This window comes from Ranitomeya imitator, chromosome 4 (genome assembly GCF_032444005.1).
Source record: "Ranitomeya imitator isolate aRanImi1 chromosome 4, aRanImi1.pri, whole genome shotgun sequence".
In the NCBI taxonomy this organism is placed as follows: domain Eukaryota; kingdom Metazoa; phylum Chordata; class Amphibia; order Anura; family Dendrobatidae; genus Ranitomeya; species Ranitomeya imitator.
Window position 1 is genome coordinate 464,765,031 of NC_091285.1, and position 24,781 is coordinate 464,789,811.

Sequence of the window (24,781 nt, forward strand, 5' to 3'; positions counted from 1 at the left end):
CTGTACCAAAATGCACCAAAAAGCCTCTGTTTGTAGTGTACCAAAAAATCTCTGTTCGTACTGTACCCAAAAGCCTCTGCGTGTATTGTGCCCAGAAGCTTTTGAAAGTACTGTTCTCAAAAGCCTCTGTGTGTACTGTAACAAAAAACCTCTGGGAGTACTGTGCCAAAAATCTTCTGCGTACACTGCAACAGTGCGTGCCTAAAAAATAATTATACTCTGCCGCTGTGTCTGTACGAGTTGTAGTCCTAAAAAAAAAGAGATATACTTTGCACTCGAGTCTGTGGGAGTACTGGACGTAAAAACATGTTTTTTTAATCTTCAACTGTTTCTGTGGCAATATAGTGCCAAAAAAGTGCTACAATCCACCCACTGCTGTTAACATTTCAAATGCCGCTGTCAAACTCCAACAACAGCATTTAACATGACCATGCCGGAAGCGAGTTACTAATCCCGCCCATCGGCACCCGTGTCACATGACTGCGGGTCGCCAATGGGTTGGCATGACAACCTGGGGTCTACAGGAAACCCCTGTGGTTGTAATTGCCGGAATGCCATGAGTGCCGCCGTTTTGCGCAACCCTGCTGGGTGTAGCACATTCGATCGGATGATTGCAGCTTCTAGTTTCCTATGGAGACTATTGGAGCATGTGAAAAAAAAAATGTTTTTAAACAAATAAAAAAATGAAAAAAATATAAGAGTTCAAATTACCCCCCTTTTGCCCCATTCAAAATAAAACAATTAAAAAAAATCTGGTATTGACGCATTCAGAAACGCCTGATCTATCAATATATAAAAAGTAAACGAGAAAAAAATAAAAACATAAGAATTATAATATTATATTGTATCTATCCCAAAATGGTGTCAATAAAAATGTCAGCTTGGTATGCATAAAATAAGCCCTCACCTGGCCCCAGATCACAAAAAATAGAGACCCTACGGGTCTCGGAAAATGGTGGCTTTTTTTTTGCAATCTTTGGATTTTTTTTCACTGCTTAAATGAAAAAAGAACCTATACAAGTTTTGTATCTACAAACTTGTAATGACCTGGAGAGTAATAATAATTGGTTAGTGTCAGCATTTAGTGAACATGGTAAAAAAAAAACGATGTCTACTAAAGAAAATAATTCCAAAAACACATTTCATTTTTGTTTCAAGATTCTAAATGTTTAAATTAATAAATGATGAACTATCTTGCATTTTAAGAAAACTTATTTTTTTATAATTTTTATTATAACATGCTTATTTTTTTTTTAGAGTGTCACAAAACATGTGCCAAATGTTCTGGACCACAGCCAACTGACTGCACAAAATGCCAAAGCCAACTAATTCTGGACCAGGAAAGTGAAATGTGTGGTGTGCAAGGGGATGCACAATGTCCTCCGAAAACTTTCCTTGAAGATGATTCATTCACATGTAGTTCTTGTGATCAGACATGTGAATCATGTGATGGTCGCTCAGCTGAAAACTGTGTAACCTGCTTGGTACCGTACTACCTATATAGTAAGTACTAGATATAATAATGTAATCTTAGATTTCTATGTCAGCTAACATTTAAATGTTTGGCTATGAGTAAGTTTTAGTAAATATACAAATATGACGCATACTCAGCAATTCAAATCTGAGCAGTTTGCTCTAAATTACTCTGACTAGTACATACATCCACCATCTAGCGTAGCCAGCTTCGAAATCTGATAAAACTTAACCTTTAATTTCTATGATAAAAAGACAATAAACAGACAAAAATTTATAAAGTGCTCAAAAATACCAGTGCACGCAATAAAATGGTACAATCTCACCCAATTGTTGTTTTCTGATTTTCCACCATTCATAAAGGATCAGGACAGGTGAACTCGAAGTAACGAGAGGAAAAAATATGGGGGGGGAGGGGGGTCTTGGGGTCTGACTTCCCTGTTGTGCCCTCTGCAAAAAGACTCCCACCCTGACAAGGGCAGTACCCAAGTATAGATCTACTGGGCACCGTGTAGTAGATCTATACCTGGGTACTGCCCTTGTCAGGGCGGGAGTCTTTTTGCAGAGGACACAACAGGGAAGTCAGACCCCAAGACCCCCCCCCCATATTTTTTCCTCTCGTTACTTCGATTTCACCTGTCCTGATCCTTTATGAATGGTGGAAAATTAGGAAACAACAATTGGGTGAGAGTGTACCATTTTATTACATGCACTGGTATTTTTGAGCACTTTATAATTTTTTGTCTGTTTATTGTCTTTTTATCATAGAAATTAAAGGTTCAGTTTTATCAGATTTAGAAGCTGGCTATGCTAGATGGTAAATATACAAATACTTTCAGACAACAAGGGTTTCCCATTTCATAAAGTGATGTGTAGAATATAATCATTGAGGTGTCACCTCTGTAATCCCCTCTGATCCTGAGAATGGACGTAGCAATGGTGAGGAACTGTTTTATTTTTACTGTTTTCTTCCTGCATACAGGTTCTTGTCACAGGCTGTATGAGGAAATACATCACAGCCCAATTCAAATGTATTCAGGTGACTGTGACCTGATGTAATTTTCCTCTTAGCCATAGGGCAGTTTCCTCCTTCAGTGCCTGCAAATTGCAAAAGATTCATCAACCAGAAACGTAAAAAAGAATTCCCATATCCAATAATCCTGATTGTAAGACTTGCTACAAGTACAACCATAGCTAGAACTTTCAGGCAATATTGAACCTTCTCCACCAACAGCAACTCTTGGATCTCCTGCTCCCAAGCTGATTCCTTAAGAAGGAGATATGTCCCTGTTAGACCTTTTGGCCAAAATACCCAGATCTGGTTCTCAGTAGGGTTGAGTGAAATGGATCGTTCATTTTCAAAAGTCGCCGACTTTTGGCACAATCGGGTTTCATGAAACCCGACCCGATACCTGTGTGGGGTCGGCCATGCGGCACGCGACTTTCGCGCCAAAGTCGTGTTTCAATGACGCAAAAAGCGCCATTTCTCAGCCAATGAAGGTGGACGCAGAGTGTGGGCAGCGTGATGACATAGGTCCTGGTCCCCACCATCTTACAGAAGGGCATTGCAGTGATTGGCTTGCTATCTGCGGCGTCACAGGGGCTATAAAGGGGCGTTCCCGCCGACCGCCATCTTACTGCTGCTGATCTGAGCTTAGGGAGAGGTTGCTGCCGCTTCGTCAGAAGCAGGGATAGCGTTAGGCAGGGTCCATTAACCCCCAAACCGCATGTGCTGTAGCGATTTCCACTGTCCAACACCACATTTTGTTTGCAGGGACAGTGGAAGCTACATTTTTTTTCCTCAGCGCTGTAGCTCATTGGGCTGCCCTAGAAGGCTCCCTGATAGCTGCATTGCTGTGTGTACGCCGCTGTGCAAACCAACTGCTTTTTTCAAAGCACAAATCCTGTTGTTCCTTCCTTTCTGCACAGCTATCTTGTTTGTTTGTCCACACTTTTGATTTAATTTGTGCAGCAGTCCACTCCTTGTTATTGCTGCCTGCCATACCTGGCTGAGATTACTGCAGGGAGATAGTAATTGTAGGACAGTCCCTGTTTTTTTTGGGTTTTTTTAATTCTCCCTGAAAAAAATAAATAGTGGGAGATTAATATTGGCATTTGTGCTTCAGTGCAAGTCATGTGTGCCATCTCTCTCAAATTGTGGGCCACAGAAAGCCTAGTGTCTGTTTTTTTTTTTTTTTGGGGGGGGGGTTTAAATTCTCCCTGAAAAAAAATAAATAGTGGGAGATTAATATTGGCATTTGTGCTTCTGTGCCAGTCGTGTGTGCCATCTCTCTCAAATTGTGAGCCACAGAAAGCCTAGTGTCTGTTTTTTTTTTAATTTTGGTTTTTAAATTCTCCCTGAAAACAAAAAAATTAGTGGGAGATTAATATTGGCATTTGTGCTTGAGTGCCAGTCGTGTGTGCCATCTCTCTCAAATTGTGGGCCACAGAAAGCCTAGTGTCTGTTTTTTTTTTTTTTTTTTTTTTTTGGGGGGGGGGGTTAAATTCTCCCTAAAAAAAATAAATAGTGGGAGATTAACCCCTTCATGACCTTGGGATTTTTTGTTTTTCCGTGTTCGTTTTTCACTCCCCTCCTTCCCAGAGCCATAACTTTTTTATTTTTCCGTCAATTTGGCCATGTGAGGGCTTATTTTTTGCGGGACGAGTTGTACTTTTGAACGACATCATTGGTTTTAGCATGTCGTGTACTAGAAAACGGGAAAAAAATTCCAAGTGCGGTGAAATTGCAAAAAAAGTGCAATCCCACACTTGTTTTTTGTTTGGCTTCTTTGCTAGGTTCACTAAATGCTAAAACTGACCTGCCATTATGATTCTCCAGGTCAGTACGAGTTCATAGACACCTAACATGACTAGGTTATTTTTTATCTAAGTGGTGAAAAAAAATTCCAAACTTTGCTAAAAAAAAAAAATAAAATTGCGCCATTTTCCGATACCCGTAGCGTCTCCATTTTTCGTGATCTGGGGTCGGTTGAAGGCTTATTTTTTGTGTGCCGAGATGACGTTTTTAATGATAGCATTTCGGTGCACATAAATTCTTTTGATCGCCCATTATTGCATTTTAATGCAATGTCGCGGTGACCAAAAAAACGTAATTCTGGCGTTTTGAATTTTTTCCCGCTACGCCGTTTAGCGATCAGGTTAATGCTTTTTTTTAGTTGATAGATCGGGCGATTCTGAGCGCGGCGATACCAAATATGTGTAGATTTTATATTTTTTTTATTGATTTATTTTGATTGGGGCGAAAGGGGGGTGATTTAAACTTTTATATTTTTTTATTTTTTTAACATTTTTTTCAACTTTTTTTTTTTACTTTTGCCATGCTTCAATAGCCTCCTTGGGAGGCTAGAAGCAGGCACAGCACGATCGGCTCTGCTACATAGCAGCGATCTGCTGATCACTGCTATGTAGCAGAAATGCAGGTGTGCTGTGAGCGCCGACCACAGGGGGGCGCTCACAGCCACCGGCGTTCAGTAACCATAGAGGTCTCAAGGACCTCTATGGTTACAATGGAGACTGGAGACGGATCGCCGACCCCCGATCATGTGACGGGGGTCGGCGATGACGTCATTTCCGGCCGCCCGGCCGGATGCGGTAGTTAAATGCCGCTGTCTGCGTTTGACAGCGGCATTTAACTAGTTAATAGGTGCGGGCAGATCGCGATTCTGCCCGCGCCTATTACGGGCACATGTCAGCTGTTCAAAACAGCTGACATGTCCCGGCTTTGATGCGGGCTCACCGCGGAGCATGGAACAAAGCAGGGGATCTGACCTTGGACGTACTATCCCGTCCAAGGTCAGATAGGGGTTAATATTGGCATTTGTGTTTCTGTGCCAGTCGTGTGTGCCATCTCTCTCCAATTTTGGGGCACAGAAAGCCTAGTGTGTAATACTGGCCCTGATTTCTTGGCAATTCTCCCTAACAAAAAAAGTAGTGGGAGATTAATATTGGCATTTCTGCTAGAGTGCCAGTCCTGTGTGTGCCATCTCTCTCCAATTTTGGGGCACAGAAAGCCTAGTGTGTAATACTGGCCCTGATTTCTTGGCAATTCTCCCTAACAAAAAAAAGTAGTGGGAGATTAAGATTGGCATTTCTGCTAGAGTGCCAGTCCTGTGTGTGCCATCTCTCTCCAATATTGGGGCACAGAAAGCCTAGTGTGTAATACTGGGCCTGATTTCTTGACAATTCTCCCAGAAGCAAAACAAAAGTGGGAGATTAAGATTGGCATTTGTGCTTGAGTGACAGTCCTGCGTGTGTCGCATCGCTCTCAAATTGTGGGCCACGGAAAGCCTAGTGTCTGCAATACTGTTTTTTTGTGGGGGGTTTAAATCTCCCTTAAAAAAAAAATATGGGAGATTAATATTGGCATTTTTGCTCGAGTGACAGTCCTGCAAAACTGTTTTTTTTGGGGGGGGTTTAAATTCTCCCTGAAAAAAAATAAATAGTGGGAGATTAATATTGGCATTTGTGCTTCTGTGCCAGTCGTGTGTGCCATCTCTCTCAAATTGTGGGCCACAGAAAGCCTAGTGTCTGTTTTTTTTGGGGGGGGTTTTTAAATTCTCCCTGAAAAAAAATAAATAGTGGGAGATTAATATTGGCATTTGTGCTTGAGTGCCAGTCGTGTGCGCCATCTCTCTCAAATTGTGGGCCACAGAAAGCCTAGTGTCTGTTTTTTTTGGGTAGGGGTTTAAATTCTCCCTAAAAAAAAATAAATAGTGGGAGATTAATATTGGCATTTGTGCTTCTGTGCCAGTCGTGTGTGCCATCTCTCTCAAATTGTGGGCCACAGAAAGCCTAGTGTCTGTTTTTTTTTTATTTTGGTTTTTAAATTCTCCCTGAAAACAAAAAAAAATAGTGGGAGATTAATATTGGCATTTGTGCTTGAGTGCCAGTCGTGTGTGCCATCTCTCTCAAATTGTGGGCCACAGAAAGCCTAGTGTCTGTTTTTTTTTTTTTTTTTTTGGGGGGGGGGTTAAATTCTCCCTAAAAAAAAATAAATAGTGGGAGATTAATATTGGCATTTGTGCTTCTGTGCCAGTCGTGTGTGCCATCTCTCTCAAATTGTGGGCCACAGAAAGCCTAGTGTCTGTTTTTTTTTTATTTTGGTTTTTAAATTCTCCCTGAAAACAAAAAAATAGTGGGAGATTAATCTTGGCATTTGTGCTTGAGTGCCAGTCGTGTGTGCCATCTCTCTCCAATTGTGGGGCACAGAAAGCCTAGTGTCTATAATCCTTTTTTTTTTTTTTTTTAATTCTCCCTAAAAAAAAAATAGTGGGAGATTAAGATTGGCATTTCTGCTAGAGTGCCAGTCCTGTGTGTGCCATCTCTCTCCAATTTTGGGGCACAGAAAGCCAAGTGTGTAATACTGGCCCTGATTTCTTGGCAATTCTCCCTAACAAAAAAAAGTAGTGGGAGATTAGGATTGGCATTTCTGCTAGAGTGCCAGTCCTTGTGTGCTATCTCTCTCCAATTTTGGGGCACAGAAAGCCTAGTGTGTAATACTGGCCCTGATTTCTTGGCAATTCTCCCTAACAAAAAAAAGTAGTGGGAGATTAAGATTGGCATTTCTGCTAGAGTGCCAGTCCTGTGTGTGCCATCTCTCTCCAATTTTGGGGCACAGAAAGCCTAGTGTGTAATACTGGGCCTGATTTCTTGACAATTCTCCCTAACAAAAAAAGTAGTGGGAGATTAAGATTGGCATTTCTGCTAGAGTGCCAGTCCTGTGTGTGCCATCTCTCTCCAATTTTGGGGAACAGAAAGCCTAGTGTGTAATACTGGCCCTGATTTCTTGGCAATTCTCCCTAACAAAAAAAAGTAGTGGGAGATTAAGATTGGCATTTCTGCTAGAGTGCCAGTCCTGTGTGTGTCATCTCTCTCCAATTTTGCGGCACAGAAAGCCTAGTGTGTAATACTGGCCCTGATTTCTTGGCAATTCTCCCTAACAAAAAAAGTAGTGGGAGATTAAGATTGGCATTTCTGCTAGAGTGCCAGTCCTGTGTGTGCTATCTCTCTCCAATTTTGGGGCACAGAAAGCCTAGTGTGTAATACTGGGCCTGATTTCTTGACAATTCTCCCAGAAGCAAAAAAAAGTGGGAGATTAAGATTGGCATTTGTGCTTGAGTGACAGTCCTGCGTGTGTGGCATCTCTCTCAAATTGTGGGCCACAGAAAGCCTAGTGTCTGCAATACTGTTTTTTTTTTTTGGGGGGGGGGTTTAATTCTCCCTTAAAAAAAAATATGGGAGATTAATATTGGCATTTTTGCTCGAGTGACAGTCCTGCGTGTGTGGCATCTCTCTCAAATTGTTGGCCACAGAAAGCCTAGTGTCTGCAATACTGTTTTTTTTTTTGGTTTTTAATTCTCCCTTTAACCCCTTCCCGACCTGTGACACAGCGTATGCGTCATGAAAGTCGGTGCCAATCCGACCTGTGACGCATATGCTGTGTCACAGGATGATCGCGTCCCTGCAGGTCGGGTGAAAGGGTTAACTCCCATTTCACCCGATCTGCAGGGACAGGGGGAGTGGTAGTTTAGCCCAGGGGGGGTGGCTTCACCCCCCCGTGGCTACGATCGCTCTGATTGGCTGTTGAAAGTGAAACTGCCAATCAGAGCGATTTGTAATATTTCACCTAAAAAACTGGTGAAATATTACAATCCAGCCATGGCCGATGCTGCAATATCATCGACCATGGCTGCAAATACTAATGTGCCCCCACCCCACCCCACCGATCGCCCCCCCAGCCCCCCAATCTGTGCAGCGCTCCCCTCGGTCCTGTGCTCCGCTCCCCCGTCCTCCTGTCCGCTCCCCCCGTGCTCCAGTCAACCCCCCCGCACTCCGATCACCCCCCCGCACAGCGATCCCCCCCCATGCTCCGATCACCCCCCCTGCACAGCGATCCCCCACCCCGTGCTCCAATCCACCCGCACTCACACCAATCCTCATCCGTGCTCCGACGCCCCCCCGTGCTCCGACGCCCCCCCCGTGCTCCGACGCCCCCCCGTGCCCTGATCTCCCCCCCCCTTATACTTACCGAGCCTGCCGGTGTCCGTCTTCTTTCCTGGGCGCCGCCATCTTCCAAAATGGCGGGCGCATGTGCAGTGCGCCCGCCGAATCTGCCGGCCGGCAGATTCGTTCCAGAGTGAATTTTGATCACTGAGATATAACCTATCTCAGTGATCAAAATAAAAAAATAGTAAATGACCCCCCCCCCCCCTTTGTCACCCCCATAGGTAGGGACAATAAAAAAAATAAAGAATTTTTTTTTTTCACTAAGGTTGGAGTTAGAACTAGGGGTAGGGTTAGGGGTAGGGTTAGGGGTAGGGTTAGGGTTAGGGGTAGGGTTAGGGGTAGGGTTAGGGGTAGGGTTAGGGGTAGGGTTAGGGCTAGGGTTAGGGTTAGGGGTAGGGTTAGGGTTCGGGATATGCACACGTATTCTGGTCCTCTGCGGATTTTTCCGCAGAGGATTTGATAAATCCGCAGTGCTAAACCGCTGTGGATTTACCGCGGTTTTTCTGCGCATTTCACTGCGGTTTTACAACTGCGATTTTCTATTGGAGCAGTTGTAAAACCGCTGCGGAATCCGCAGAAAGAAGTGACATGCTGCAGAATGTAAACCGCTGCGTTTCCGTGCTGTTTTTCTGCAGCATGTGTACAGCGATTTTTGTTTCCCATAGGTTTACATTGAACTGTAAACTCATGGGAAACTGCTGCGGATCCGCAGCGTTTTCCGCAGCGTGTGCACATACCTTTAGAATTAGGCTATGTGCACACGGTGCGGATTTGGCTGAGGATTCACAGCGGATTGGCCGCTGTGGATTCGCAGCAGTGTTCCATCAGGTTTACAGTACCATGTAAACATATGGAAAACCAAATCCGCTGTGCCCATGGTGCGGAAAATACCGCGCGGAAACGCTGTGTTGTATTTTCCGCAGCATGTCAATTCTTTGTGCGGATTCCGCAGCGTTTTACACCTGTTCCTCAATAGGAATCCACAGGTGAAATCCGCACAAAAAACACTGGCAATCCGCGGTAAATCCGCAGGTAAAACGCAGTGCCTTTTACCCGCGCATTTTTCAAAAATGGTGCTGAAAAATCTCATACGAATCCGCAACGTTGGCACATAGCCTTAGGGTTGGGTTGGAATTAGGGTTGTGGTTAGGGGTGTGTTGGGGTTAGGGTTGTGATTAGGGTTACGGCTACAGTTGGGATAAGGTTTAGGGGTGTGTTGGAGTTAGAATTGAGGGGTTTCCACTGTTTAGGCACATCAGGGGGTCTCCAAACGCAACATGGCGCCACCATTGATTCCAGCCAATCTTGTATTCAAAAAGTCAAATGGTGCTCCCTCACTTCCGAGCCCCGACGTGTGCCCAAACAGTGGTTTACCCCCACATATGGGGTACCAGCATACTCAGGACAAACTGCGCAACAATTACTGGGGTCCAATTTCTCCTGTTACCCTTGAGAAAATAAAAAATTGCTTGCTAAAACATAATTTTTGAGGAAAGAAAAATGATTTTTTATTTTCACGGCTCTGCGTTGTAAACGTCTGTGAAGCACTTGGGGGTTCAAAGTGCTCAGCACATATCTAGATAAGTTCCTTGGGGGGTCTAGTTTCCAAAATGGGGTCACTTGTGGGGGGTTTCTACTGTTTAGGCACACCAGGGGCTCTGCAAACGCAACGTGACGTCCGCAGGCAATTCCATCAAAGTCTGCATTTCAAAAGTCACTACTTCCCTTCTAAGCCCCGACGTGCGCCCAAACAGTGGTTTACCCCCACACATGGGGTATCGGCGTACTCAGGAGAAACTGGACAACAACTTTTGGGCTACAATTTCTCCTGTAACCCTTGGGAAAATAAAAAATTCTGGGCTAAAAAATTATTTTTGAGGAAAGAAAACGTATATATTATTTTCACGGCTCTGCGTTATAAGCTTCTGTAAAGCACTTGGGGGTTGAAAGTGCTCACCACATATCCAGATAAGTTCCTTTGGGGGTCTAGTTTCCAAAATGGGGTCACTTGTGGGGGGTTTCTACTGTTTAGGCACACCAGGGGCTCTGCAAACGCAACGTGACGCCCGCAGACCATTCCATCAAAGTCTGCATTTCAAAAGTCACTACTTCCCTTCTGAGTCCAGACGTGTGCCCAAACAGTGGTTTACCCCCACACAAGGGGTATTGGCGTACTCAGGAGAAACTGGACAACAACTTTTGTGGTCCAATTTCTCCTGTAACCCTTGGGAAAATAAAAAATTCTGGGCTAAAAAATTATTTTTGAGGAGAGAAAACGTATTTATTATTTTCACGGCTCTGTGTTATGAACTTCTGTGAAGCACTTGGGGGTTGAAAGTGCTCACCACATATCTAGATAATTTCATTTCTGGGTCTAGTTTCCGAAATGGGGTGACTTGTGGGGGGTTTCTACTGTTTAGTCACATCAGGGGCTCTGCAAACGCAACGTGATGCCCGTAGAGCATTCCATCAAAGTCTGTATTTCAAAACGTCATTACTTCACTTCCGAGCCCTGGCAAGTGCCCAAATAGTAGTTTACCCCCACATGTGGGGTATCACCGTACTCAGGAGAAACTGGACAACAAATATTGGGGTCAAATTTCTCCTGTTACCCTTGGGAAAATTAAAAAATTCTGGGCTAAAAAATTATTTTTGAGGAAAGAAAACGTATTTATTATTTTCACTGCTCTGTGTTATGAACTTCTGTGAAGCACTTGGGGGTTCAAAGTGCTCACCTCACATCTAGATAAGTTCCTTTCGGGGTCTAGTTTCCAAAATGGGGTCACTTGTGGGGGGTTTCTACTGTTTAGCCACATCAGGGGCTCTGCAAACGCAACGTGACGCCTGCAGAGCATTCCATCAAAGTCTGCATTTCAAAACGTCACTACTTCACTTCCGAGCCCCAGCATGTGCCTAAACAGTGGTTTACCCCCACATATGGGGTATCAGCGTACTCAGGAGAAACTGGACAACAACTTTTGGGGTCAAATTTCTCCTGTTACCCTTGGGAAAATAAAAAATTGCGGGCTAAAAAATCATTTTTGAGAAAAGAATTTTTTTTTTTTATTTTCATGGCTCTGCGTTATAAACTTCTGTGAAGCACTTGAGGGTTCAAAGTGCTCACCACACATCTAGATTAGTTCATTTGGGGGTCTAGTATCCAAAATGGGGTCATTTGTGGGGGATCTCTAATGTTTAGGCACATAGGGGGTCTCCAAACGCGACATGGTGTCCGCTAATGATTGGAGCTAAATTTCCATTTAAAAAGCCAAATGGCGTGCCTTCCCTTCTGAGCCCTGCCGTGCGCCCAAACAGTGGTTTACCCCCACATATGGGGTATCTGCGTACTCAGGACAAACTGGACAACAACCTTTGTGGTCCAATTTCTCCTATTACTATTGGCAAAATAGGAAATTCCAGGCTAAAAAATCATTTTTGAGAAAAGAAAAATTACTTTTTATTTTCATGGCTCTGCATTATAAACTTCTGTGAAGCACCTGGGGGTTCAAAGTGCTCAGTATGCATCTAGATAAGTTCCTTGGGGGGTCTAGTTTCCAAAATGGGGTCACTTGTGGGGGAGCTTCAATGCATAGGCACACAGGGGCTCTCCAAATGCGACATGGTGTCCGCTAACAATTGGAGCTAATTTTCCATTCAAAAAGTCAAAAGGCGCGCCTTCCCTTCCGAGCCCTGCCGTGTGCCCAAACAGTGGTTTACCCCCACATATGAGGTATCGGCGTACTCGGGAGAAATTGCTCAACAAATTTTAGGATCCATTTTATCCTATTGCCCATGTGAAAATAAAAAAATTGAGGCGAAAAGAAATTTTTTGTGAAAAAAAAGTACTTTTTCATTTTTACGGATCAATTTGTGAAGCACCTGAGGGTTTAAAGTGCTCACTAGGCATCTAGATAAGTTCCTTGGGGGGTCCAGTTTCCAAAATGGGGTCACTTGTGGGGGAGCTCCAATGTTTAGGCACACAGGGTCTCTCCAAACGCGACATGGTGTCCGCTAACGATGGAGATAATTTTTCATTCAAAAAGTCAAATGGCGCTCCTTCCCCTCCGAGCCTTACCATGTGCCCAAACAGTGGTTTACCCCCACATGTGAGGTATAGGTGTACTCAGGAGAAATTGCCCAACAAATTTTAGGATCCATTTTATCCTGTTGTCCATCTGAAAATGAAAAAATTGAGGCGAAAATAATTTTTTTGTGAAAAAAAAGTACTTTTTCATTTTTACAGATCAATTTGTGAAGCACCTGGGGGTTTAAAGGGCTCACTATGCATCTAGATAAGTTCCTTGGGGCGTCTAGTTTCCAAAATGGGGTCACTTGTGGGGGAGCTCCAATTTTTAGGCACACGGGGGCTCTCCAAACGTGACATGGTGTCCGCTAAAGAGTGCAGCCAATTTTTCATTCAAAAAGTCAAATGGCGCTCCTTCCCTTCCAAGCCCTACCGTGCGCCCAAACAGTGGTTTACCCCCACATATGAGGTATCAGCATACTCAGGACAAATTGGACAACAACTTTCGTTGTTCAGTTTCTCCTTTTACCATTGGGAAAATAAAAAAATTGTTGCTGAAAAATCATTTTTGTGACTAAAAAGTTAAATGTTAATTTTTTCCTTCCATGTTGCTTCTGCTGCTGTGAAGCACCTGAAGGGTTAATAAACTTCTTGAATGTGGTTTTGTGCACCTTGAGGGGTGCAGTTTTTAGAATGGTGTCACTTTTGGGTATTTTCAGCCATATAGACCCCTCAAACTGACTTCAAATGTGAGGTGGTCCCTAAAAAAAATGGTTTTGTAAATTTCGTTGTAAAAATGAGAAATCGCTGGTCAAATTTTAACCCTTATAACTTCCTAGCAAAAAAAATTTTGTTTCCAAAATTGTGCTGATGTAAAGTAGATGTGTGGGAAATGTTATTTATTAACTATTTTGTGTCACATAACTCTCTGGTTTAACAGAATAAAATTTCAAAGTGTGAAAATTGCGAAATTTTCAAAATTTTCGCCAAATTTCTGTTTTTATCACAAATAAACGCAGAATTTATTGACCTAAATTTACCACTAACATGAAGCCCAATATGTCATGAAAAAACAATCTCAGAACCGCTAGGATCCATTGAAGCGTTCCTGAGTTATTACCTCATAAAGGGACACTGGTCAGAATTGCAAAAAACGGCAAGGTCTTTAAGGTCAAAATAGGCTGGGTCATGAAGGGGTTAAAAAAAATGGGAGATTAATATTGGCATTTGTGCTTGAGTGCCAGTCGTGTGTGCCATCTCTCTCAAATTGTGGGCCACAGAAAGCCTAGTGTCAGTTTTTTTTTTATTTTGGTTTTTAAATTCTCCCTGAAAAAAAATAAATAGTGGGAGATTAATATTGGCATTTGTGCTTCAGTGCAAGTCGTGTGTGCCATCTCTCTCAAATTGTGGGCCACAGAAAGCCTAGTGTCTGTTTTTTGGGGGGGGGGTTTAAATTCTCCCTGAAAAAAAATAAATAGTGGGAGATTAATATTGGCATTTGTGCTTCTGTGCCAGTCGTGTGTGCCATCTCTCTCAAATTGTGGGCCACACAAAGCCTACTGTCTGTTTTTTTTTTTTTATTTTGGTTTTTAAATTCTCCCTGAAAACAAAAAAAATAGTCGGAGATTAATATTGGCATTTGTGCTTCAGTGCCAGTCGTGTGTGCCATCTCTCTCAAATTGATGGCCACAGAAAGCCTAGTGTCTGTTTTTTTTTATTTTGGTTTTTAAATTCTCCCTGAAAAAAAATAAATAGTGGGAGATTAATATTGGCATTTGTGCTTCAGTGCCAGTCCTGCGTGTGTGGCATCTGTCTCATTTTGTGCCACAGAAAACCGAGTGTGTAACATTGTGCCTGATTTTCCTTGCAGTCTCACCCACCTATAAAGGGATATCTAAATCCTACAGAAGTTTGAGTTCACCTTGTAAGTTGTTTTACAGTAACAAATACCATTACTTTGGTTACGTTTTTAAAACAATGAAGAAGTCTGGTGGAAGAGGTCGTGGCCGTGGGCGTTCATTGCCAGCTGGTATTGATGGTAGTGGTGGTGGAGGATCAGGTGGTTGTGGGAAAAACAATATAGCACCTAAGTCTCGAGCTGTGGAGCCAGGTTCATCATAGGCTACACAAGGCCTCGAACGCTCCCTTTTCTGGGAGTAGGCAAACCGCTTTTAAAGCCGAAGCAGCAAGAGCAAGTTTTGGCTTTCCTTGCTGACTCAGCCTCTAGCTCTTTTGCCTCCTCTTCTGAAACTGGTAAATGTAAAAGCAGCGCGTCGTTAGTGGATGTTCACGCTCAGGGACAAGTCGCTCCATTGTCCTGTTCAGCAAAAACAACAACAGAGAAGGATGCGTCAGGCGACACAATGGGTTACTCCATGGAGCTCTTTACACATACCGTTCCTGGGTTAGAAAGTGAAACAGTTAACAGGCCATGCCCATTACAAGTTGACTCGGACATGGAGTGCACAGATGCACAGCCACAGCCAGATTACTCTGCTGTTCCTTTGACTCAGACCACCACATTGCCCTCGCAGTGTACTGATCCAGAATCAGACCCTGATGATACTATGGTGCCCCGTCACAAACGCTATACCACCGGATTACACGGTAACACAGACGAAGTTGCACATGAGATAGAAGAGGAGGTCATAGATGACCCAGTTGTTGACCCCGATTGGCAGTCATTGGGGGAACAGGGTGCAGGCGGCAGTAGTTCTGAAGCAGAGGAGGAGGGGCCGCAGCAGGCATCTACATCGCAACAGGTTCCATCTGCCGGGCCCGTATCTGGCCCAAAACTCGTGGCAAAGCCAAAACCAGTTGGAGGACAGCGTGAACATCTGGTTAAAGAAGCTCAGTCTGCAATGCCTGAAAAGGTATCCGATGCTAGAAAGAGTGCAGTCTGGCATTTTTTTAAACAACATCCAATTGATCAGCGCAAAGTCATCTGTCAAAAATGTTCAACTACCTTAAGCAGAGGTCAGAATCTGAAAAGTCTAAATACAAGTTGCATGCATAGACATTTAACCACCATGCATTTGCAAGCCTGGACTAACTACCAAACGTCCCTTAAGGTTGTAGCACCCTCGGCCAATGAAGCTAGTCAGCAACGCTACATCCCTTCCGTCACTGTAAGGCCACCATTTTCCGCACCACCTGCAGTATCTGTGCAGGTTTTGTTGCCAGGCCAAAGCAGTCAGGGTCAGGGAATCACCAGTTTCGTAGAAGGAAACACTGCATCTAGGGCACCGGAAAGAATACCGTCTCCAACCGTCTCTCAGTCTGCCATGTCCACCGGCACCCCCGTTAGTTCCACGATCTCCAGCTCTCCAGTCCAGCTCACCCTACATGAGACTCTCGTTAGAAAAAGGAAGTACTCATCCTCGCATCCGCGTACACAGGGTTTTAATGCCCACATAGCTAGACTAATCTCGTTAGAGATGATGCCTTACCAGTTAGTTGAAAGCGAAGCTTTCAAAGCCCTGATGGACTACGCTGAACCACGCTACGAGCTACCCAGTCGACACTTCTTTTCGAGAAAAGCCATCCCAGCCCTCAACCAGCATGTTAAAGAGCGCATCGTCCATGCACTCAGGCAATCTGTGAGTACAAAGGTGCACCTGACAACAGATGCATGGACCAGTAGGCATGGCCAGGGACGTTACGTGTCCCATCACGGCACACTGGGTGGATGTGGTGGATGCAGGGTCCACAGGGGACAGCAATATTGGGACAGTTCTGCCTAGCCCACGGTGTAGGAAACAGTTGGCTGTAGCCGTTCGCCCCCCCTCCTCCTCCTCCTCGTCCTCCTGCAGAAGCGAGAGCTCGTCCACAGACCGCAGTCGCACAACCACTCCATCCGCAGCTGCCACTGTTGCACACCAGGTGTCCCATTATGGGGCAGCTACTGGCAAGTGTCAGCAGGCTGTATTGGCTATGAAGTGTTTGGGCGACAACAGAAACACCGCGGAAGTTCTGTCCGAGTTCTTGCAGAAAGAAACGCAGTCGTGGCTGGGCACTGTAGTTCTTGAGGCAGGCAAGGTAGTGAGTGATAACGGAAGGAATTTCATGGCTGCCATCGCCCTTTCCCAACTGAAACACATTCCTTGCCTGGCTCACACCTTAAACCTGGTGGTGCAGTGCTTCCTGAAAAGTTATCCAGGGTTATCAGACCTGCTCCTCAAAGTGCGCGGACTTTGCTCGCATATCCGCCGTTCGCCCGTACACTCCAGCCGTATGCAGACCTATCATCGGTCTTTGAACCTTCCCCAGCATCGCCTAATCATCGACGTTGCAACAAGGTGGAACTCAACACTGCACATGCTTCAGAGACTGTGCGAACAGAGGCGGGCTGTTATGTATTTGTGGGAGGATACACATACACGGGCAGGCAGTAGGATGGCAGACATTGAGTTGTCAGGTGTGCAGTGGTCGAAGGTACAAGACATGTGTCAAGTCCTTCAGTGTTTTGAGAAATGCACACGGCTGGTAAGTGCAGACAACGCCATAATAAGCATGAGCATCCCCCTAATGCGTCTGCTGATTCAAAGTTTGACGCACATAAAGGAGCAGGCGTCTGCAGCAGAGGAAGAGGAAAGCCTTGATGACAGTCAGCCATTGTCTGGTCAGGGCAGTGTACAGGACGAGGTAGCGGGCGAACAGGAGGAGGAGGACGAGAAGGATGATGGTGATGAGTATTTTTTTAATGAGGAAGCTTCTCCGGGGTCACCGGAAATTGGTGGCGTGGCAAGGCCGGATTCTGAAGCAAGGGACACAAGTAACGTAGATTTGCCTGAAACTACCCCTCAACCCAGCACAACCGCAGATTTGACAACTGGAACTTTGGCCCACATGGCGGATTATGCCTTACGTATCCTCAAAAGGGACACACGCATTATTAAAATTATGACCGATGACGATTACTGGTTGGCCTGCCTCCTTGATCCTCGCTATAAAGGCAAATTGCAAAATATTATGCCACATGAGAACTTGGAACAAATATTAGCAACCAAACAATCAACTCTTGTTGACCGTTTGATTCAGGCATTCCCAGCACACAGTGCCAGTGATCGTTCTCACACGAGCTGCAGGGGGCAGCAGACCAGAGGTGTTAGAGGTGCAGAAATCAGAAGTGGCATTGGACAGAGGGGTTTTATGACCAGGTTGTGGAGTGATTTTGCTATGACCGCAGACAGGACAGGTACTGCAGCATCAATTCAAAGTGACAGGAGACAACATTTGTCCAGTATGGTTACTAACTATTTTTCATCCCTTATCGATGTTCTCCCTCAACCGTCATTCCCATTTGATTACTGGGCATCCAAATTAGACACCTGGCCAGAATTGGCAGAATATGCATTGCAGGAGCTTGCTTGCCCGGCAGCTAGTGTCCTATCAGAAAGAGTATTCAGTGCTGCAGGTTCAATATTAACCGAAAAAAGGACTCGTCTGGCTACCCAAAATGTTGATGATCTAACCTTCATTAAAATGAACCACTACTGGATTTCGAATTATTTTGCCCCACCTTTCCCGGCTGACACCCAGATTTCCAATGAAAAGGTCTTGCTTCTGGACTGCTCTGACTGAGTTTTCCAATCTCGTAATTTGCAGCAGCTGTTTGTCCGGCATACGACATGTTTACACCTCCCTAAATGGCCAAACTCCCCCCACGGGGCTGTGGTCTCGCCACTTGGCGCAAGCACCCGTGAGAGTGCCATTTGTCTGAAGAGGTGGGTGTGCACGCTTTTGGTCGACGGCACTGCCACTGGGTCCTCATAGTACAATAAAGTGTCTCTGGCGGTGGTGGCGCGCAACCAACGTCAGACACACCGTGGTAACATGAGGGGCCCTGGGCCTGTACCGCTGGCCACAAGACAGTTTCCCCCCCCCCCAGCTCAAACAGTGCTCTACGATTTGCAAAATTATCTCTCACAGCTCCAGCAATGTTTAGTCTATGCGCTGACATCCTTCAATGCCTGGCACTGACAATACCAATGTGTTGACATGTATGATGCTACTTAAAATAGTCTGGGGCAGTGTCCTATATTTACACCAGTAAATACTTTGCGCCAAATTACTAGGTCAGAAACACAGCAGAGGAGCCCACCCCTGTACCTATGTATGCCACCCTTTTATTTTTTGATTTTGTTGTATTGCGAGACATTAACATCTATTTATTTTTTGGGAGTACTAACTGTCAGACACTCATTACAATCGGCCTCCGCTGACAACACCAATACTGCCTGTGTACCCCTGCAAGATAATTCCAAGTGCATAGAGCCTACTTTTGTTATGTTAGGCCTACTAAGCCTGTCTGCGGTCCCTCCTTCCAATAGTCCTCCACTGACCACACCACTGCTGCCTGTGTACCCCTGGAACCTATTTTAAAGTGCCTACAGCCAACTTTTGTTATGTTAGGCCTACTAAGCCTGTCTGCGGTCCCTCCTTCCAATAGTCCTCCACTGACCACACCACTGCTGCCCGTGTACCCCTGCAAGATAATTCCAAGTGCATAGAGCCTATTTTGTTATGTTAGGCCTACTAAGCCTGTCTGCGGTCCCTCCTTCCAATAGTCCTCCACTGACCACACCACTGCTGCCCGTGTACCCCTGGAAGCTATTTTAAAGTGCCTACAGCCTACTTTTGTTATGTTAGGCCTACTAAGCCTGTCTGCGGTCCCTCCTTCCAATAGTCCTCCACTGACCACACCACTGCTGCCCGTGTACCCCTGGAAGCTATTTTAAAGTGCCTACAGCCTACTTTTGTTATGTTAGGCCTACTAAGCCTGTCTGCGGTCCCTCCTTCCAATAGTCCTCCACTGACCACACCACTGCTGCCCGTGTACCCCTGGAACCTATTTTAAAGTGCCTACAGCCAACTTTTGTTGTTAGGCCAACTAAGCCTGTCTGCGGTCCCTCCTTCCAATAGTCCTCCACTGACCACACCACTGCTGCCCGTGTACCCCTGGAAGCTATTTTAAAGTGCCTACAGCCTACTTTTGTTATGTTAGGCCTACTAAGCCTGTCTGCGGTCCCTCCTTCCAATAGTCCTCCACTGACCAGACCAATGCTGTCCATGTACCCCTGGAACCTATTTTAAATTGCATAGAGCATCCTTTTTTTAATTGTAGGCGTACTAAGTCTGTCTGTGGTCCATAATTGAAATTGTCCTCCACTGACCAGAGCAATGCTGCCTGTGTACCCCTGTAACCTTTTTTAAACTGCATTGAGCCAAATTTTTTGTTTAAGGCCTACTACCTGTATCTGTTTGCGCCACTCAATACAGCTGTCCTCCTCTGAAAAAAGCTGAGCGTCAATAGTCTGGTTTTCAGCCTATAGGAATGTGAAAACTGCATTGGGGCTACTACTAACGGTGTCTGCCGCTCCAAGGTGTTCTCCAGGTTGCCTCTCCATAGCTTTGATCTTCTAGCTCTCGTTCAGTAGTTGTTGAAACAACACTGCATTCGGCCTACAAGTAGGCTCTGGGTTGTAGAGATGGTGTCTTCCACTCCAAGGTGTTCTCCAGGTTGCCTCTCCATAGTTTTGATCTTCTAGCTCTCGTTCAGTAGTTGTTGAAACAACACTGCATTATTGGGTCTGGGTTGTAGAGATGGTGTCTTCCGCTCCAAGGTGTTCTCCAGGTTGCCTCTCCATAGCTTCAATCTTCTAGCTCTCCTTAAGTAGTTGTTGAAACAACACTGCATTAGGCCTACAAGTTGGGTCTGGGTTGTAGAGACGGTGTCTTCCGCTTCAAGGTGTTCTCCAAGTTGCCTCTCCATAGCTTTGATCTTCTAGCTCTCGTTCAGTAGTTGTTGAAACATCACTGCATTAGGCCTACAAGTTGGGTCTGGGTTGTAGATACGGTGTCTTCCGCTCCAAGGTGTTCTCCAGGTTGCCTCTCCATAGCTTCGATCTTCTAGCTCTCGTTAAGTAGTTGTTGAAACAGCACTGCATTAGGCCTACAAGTTGGGTCTGGGTTGTAGAGACGGTGTCTGCCACTCCAAGGTGTTCTCCAGGTTGCCTCTCCATAGCTTCGATCTTCTAGCTCTCGTTAAGTAGTTGTTGAAACAACACTGCATTAGGCCTACAAGTTGGGTCTGGGTTGTAGAGACGGTGTCTTCCGCTTCAAGGTGTTCTCCAAGTTGCCTCTCCATAGCTTTGATCTTCTAGCTCTCGTTCAGTAGTTGTTGAAACAACACTGCATTAGGCCTACAAGTTGGGTCTGGGTTGTAGAGACGGTGTCTGCCGCTCCAAGGTGTTCTCCAGGTTGCCTCTCCATAGCTTCGATCTTCTAGCTCTCGTTCAGTTGTTGTTGAAACAACACTGCATTAGGCCTACAAGTTGGGTCTGGGTTGTAGAGACGGTGTCTTCCGCTCCAAGGTGTTCTCCAGGTTGCCTTTTCTGAGCTCCTATCTTCAGGCTCTTGTTAAATAGTTGTTAAATGGAACAACTGCATTTGGCCTACTAGTTGGGTTGGGGCCTACTAACAGTGTCTGCCGCTCCTTGCTGTTCTCCTGGTTTCCTGTCCTGAAATTCCATTTTCAGGCTCTCGTTAAGTAGTTGTTAATGTTAGACTGCATTTGGCCTACTAGTTGGGTTGGGGCCTACTATCGGTGTCTGCCGCTCCTTGCTGTTCTCCTCCATTGAACAAAGCTGTGCCGCCTGTTTACTACTGTTGCCAATTTTGAACTGCATTTAGACTACTTACTGATTTGGGCCTACTCTCTGTGTCAGCCTCTCATTACAGTTGTCCTCCACTGCAATGCCCCCTGGTTAGTCCTGTTACCAATTTTGAACTTCATTTAGCCCACTTTATTCTTTGGGCCTATATCTGTGTTTCCTCCTTATCCTGCCCATCGCCCAGCCAGTGATAGATGAGTCTGCTGGTACATTGACCCATAACGCAACATTCCCCGTGCACGCTACACAGCAAGATTGTGACCCTGCTGAAAGTCAGGTTCCTCTTCCCGCATACCATACCACCTTACACGGGGACAAAGAGGAAGGTGCAGATGAAAGTGCAGGTTCCTTCATCAGGTGGGGGGAGGAATACTCGTTGGCTACGTCACTGGCGCAGGGCCCCTCATAGTACGCAAAAGTGTCGCTGCCGGTGGGAGGCGCCCCCACCGTGCAAACACACCGCCGTACTTTGAGGGACCCTGTGCCAGTGCCAATGCCAACGAGTGGGCCCCCCCTGCTTGCTCAGGATCACAGCACTTGCAAAGTTGAAATACTTACCTCTCCCTGCTCCACTGCTGTGACGTGGTCCAGATTTCCTGGGCCCACAAAATACTTGAACCAGCCCTACCCCCCACAACTTTAGCCAAATGACCCCCAATTTCCAATGCCTTACTATTATTATAAGGTAAATTAAGATTGACAAGCTTCAGTAACAAGAATGGATGTTTTTGCCATTAAAATGGGCACTGTACATGTTTTCCTGGCCTCCACTCACTGCCGACTATGCTCCCCCATTGACTTGCATTGGGTTTCGTGTTTCGGTCGATCCCCGACTTTTCGCGATAATCGGCTGATTCCACTCGACTCGACTGTTGAGATAGTCGGGTTTCGTGAAACCCGACTCGACCCTAAAAAACTAAAAGTCGCTCAACTCTAGTTCTTAGGCCTTTCCACCACACAATCGTCATCATCCCTAACTTGGCTGACTTTTGCCTCAGTTTTGAGAGCTCCTTGTCTCTCACCTGATCCCTTCTCTAGATTTAAAAAATACCAAAAAAGGACACATTCAAGAAAAAACACAAAAAAACAGGCAAAGATGCTTACCTGTCTAAATAGGCCTCAATACAAATGCACAAGCAGGGTGCAGCGGACCCAAACAAAATAGCAAGTGCACAGGTGCAATACTTAATGAAACAGCCAGCCTTCAATAAGGGTTTGGCCGTGTGGTACACCAATGCACTAAGATAAAATACTCTGTATGTGGCGTGTTCACACAAGGAATACAAAGCGTCTGGCTACAGCCTATTAATGATGCCATATGGCGGGCTGCCCAGTGCTAAAATGCATCCCGTGCGAACAGAGGCCACAGTGTACAGAACAATTTGGGCCCAGCTGCACCCTGCAAAAAATATACGTGCAAAAAAAAACATATAAATATATGTAAGGTATTAGTTGATATTAGGGTCATAATATTGAAGCTGGCAACCCACGCCAAGGGTCCTTACGTATTGCCAGTCCTACTCTAACATGAAAAACACCAAAAAAGGACACATTCAAGAAAAAACACCAAAAAACAGGCAAAGATGCTTACCTGTCTAAATAGGCCTCAATACAAATGCACAAGCAGGGTGCAGCGGACCCAAACAAAATAGCAAGTGCACAGGTGCAATACCTAATGAAACAGCCAGCCTTCAATAAGGGTTTGGCCGTGTGGTACACCAATGCACTAAGTTTTTTTTGCACGTATATTTTTTGCAGGGTGCAGCTGGGCCCACAGTGTTCTGTACACTGTGGCCTCTGTTCGCACGGGATGCATTTTAGCACTGGGCAGCCCGCCATATGGCGTCATTAATAGGCTGTAGCCAGACGCTTTGTATTCCTTGTGTGAACACGCCACATACAGAGTATTTTATCTTAGTGCATTGGTGTACCACACGGCCAAACCCTTATTGAAGGCTGGCTGTTTCATTAGGTATTGCACTTGTGCACTTGCTATTTTGTTTGGGTCCTATGGAGCGTCTGACAAGTGCAGTGCACATGCCCAGGAATCCCAGCCCCGCACTGTGCATACTGCATAACACAGTGCGGGGCGGGGATTCAGTAACAGGCTGGCTGCACCGACCGCACAGGCGCAGAAAGGAACCCGGCACCAGCGCTCTGACGGATAATGCTCTATGCGCCTGCGCAAGGCAGAAGAGCAGAGCGCAGGTGCCAGAATTCACACAATAACAGCGCTGAGGGGCGGCGAAAATCTACACAAGAGATGACTGACAGCAGTTGGGTGCTTCTAAGAGGAGGCTTCAGACCCGCCTCCATGGACAAAGATAGGTATTTCAGCAGAATTATAAATACATTTATTGGGGCAATAACAGAAACAAAAACTAAAAGAGCCACCTTGTTAGAATGCAGCATTAGTGCTGCACAAGGTGGCTCTTTTAGTTTATAACGGCTGGAGGGGGGTGACAGTGGCCCTTTAAGGACCCAACAAAGGGATATGACTGGCTATTGGTCTCACATGAATTGACCAATTGGTACGCTACGTACCTTAACTTTTTTAACGTTTTCTATAGCAGTAACATAGTAACATAGTAACATAGTTAGTAAGGCCGAAAAAAGACATTTGTCCATCCAGTTCAGCCTATATTCCATCATAATAAATACCCAGATCTACGTCCTTCTACAGAACCTAATAATTGTATGATACAATATTGTTCTGCTCCAGGAAGACATCCAGGCCTCTCTTGAACCCCTCGACTGAGTTCGCCATCACCACCTCCTCAGGCAAGCAATTCCAGATTCTCACTGCCCTAACAGTAAAGAATCATCTTCTATGTTGGTGGAAAAACCTTCTCTCCTCCAGACACAAAGAATGCCCCCTTGTGCCCGTCACCTTCCTTGGTATAAACAGATCCTCAGCGAGATATTTGTATTGTCCCCTTATATACTTATACATGGTTATTAGATCGCCCCTCAGTCGTCTTTTTTCTAGACTAAATAATCCTAATTTCGCTAATCTATCTGGGTATTGTAGTTCTCCCATCCCCTTTATTAATTTTGTTGCCCTCCTTTGTACTCTCTCTAGTTCCATTATATCCTTCCTGAGCACCGTTCCAATTTCATGTATTGAGTCTTTACATGTTATAGCGTTTCAGAGTGCAGCTTAGTTTGTTAATTGGCTGTGCTATATCATGTAATGTCATAGCTGCAGGGCAATATGAAGAAGCATGTGCGGCCTCATCTTAGGTCATATGATCCCTCTCTGGCTGCTGCAAACTTCTGCTATGTGTAAAATTACAGCAGGCATTTTTGAGGAGATTGCCATTAGGATTAAATAATAACCATCAAATTACAAATTGTTTGAATTTTCCTGTACCTGCTAATTTTCTAAAATATGACACAAATTAAATTTTCATTGAATCAATTCACTTATCTGTGCTATATTACTACCGGTTCCTGTCCCCACACATTACATTTAATTTCATGAAAAGCCAAGAAATGGGCTCTCAGGACAACAAGCCAACCAAACAAAGTATCCCTCCTTGCTTTAATCACGCACAACTGGTAGAGCCCAGATGTCAATTTA

General features: G+C 45.1%; 1 protein-coding gene across 1 annotated transcript in view; it reads left to right on the top strand.

Moving 5' to 3' along the window:
• The window catches only part of LOC138676489 (proprotein convertase subtilisin/kexin type 5-like), a 349,710-nt gene that overhangs the window by 277,274 nt on the left and 47,655 nt on the right, over positions 1-24,781 (top strand). The window contains exon 11 of the mRNA XM_069765826.1: positions 1,258-1,503. Within this exon, the coding sequence (XP_069621927.1) occupies positions 1,258-1,503 (246 nt within the window). The remainder of the gene's footprint in view (positions 1-1,257; positions 1,504-24,781) is intronic.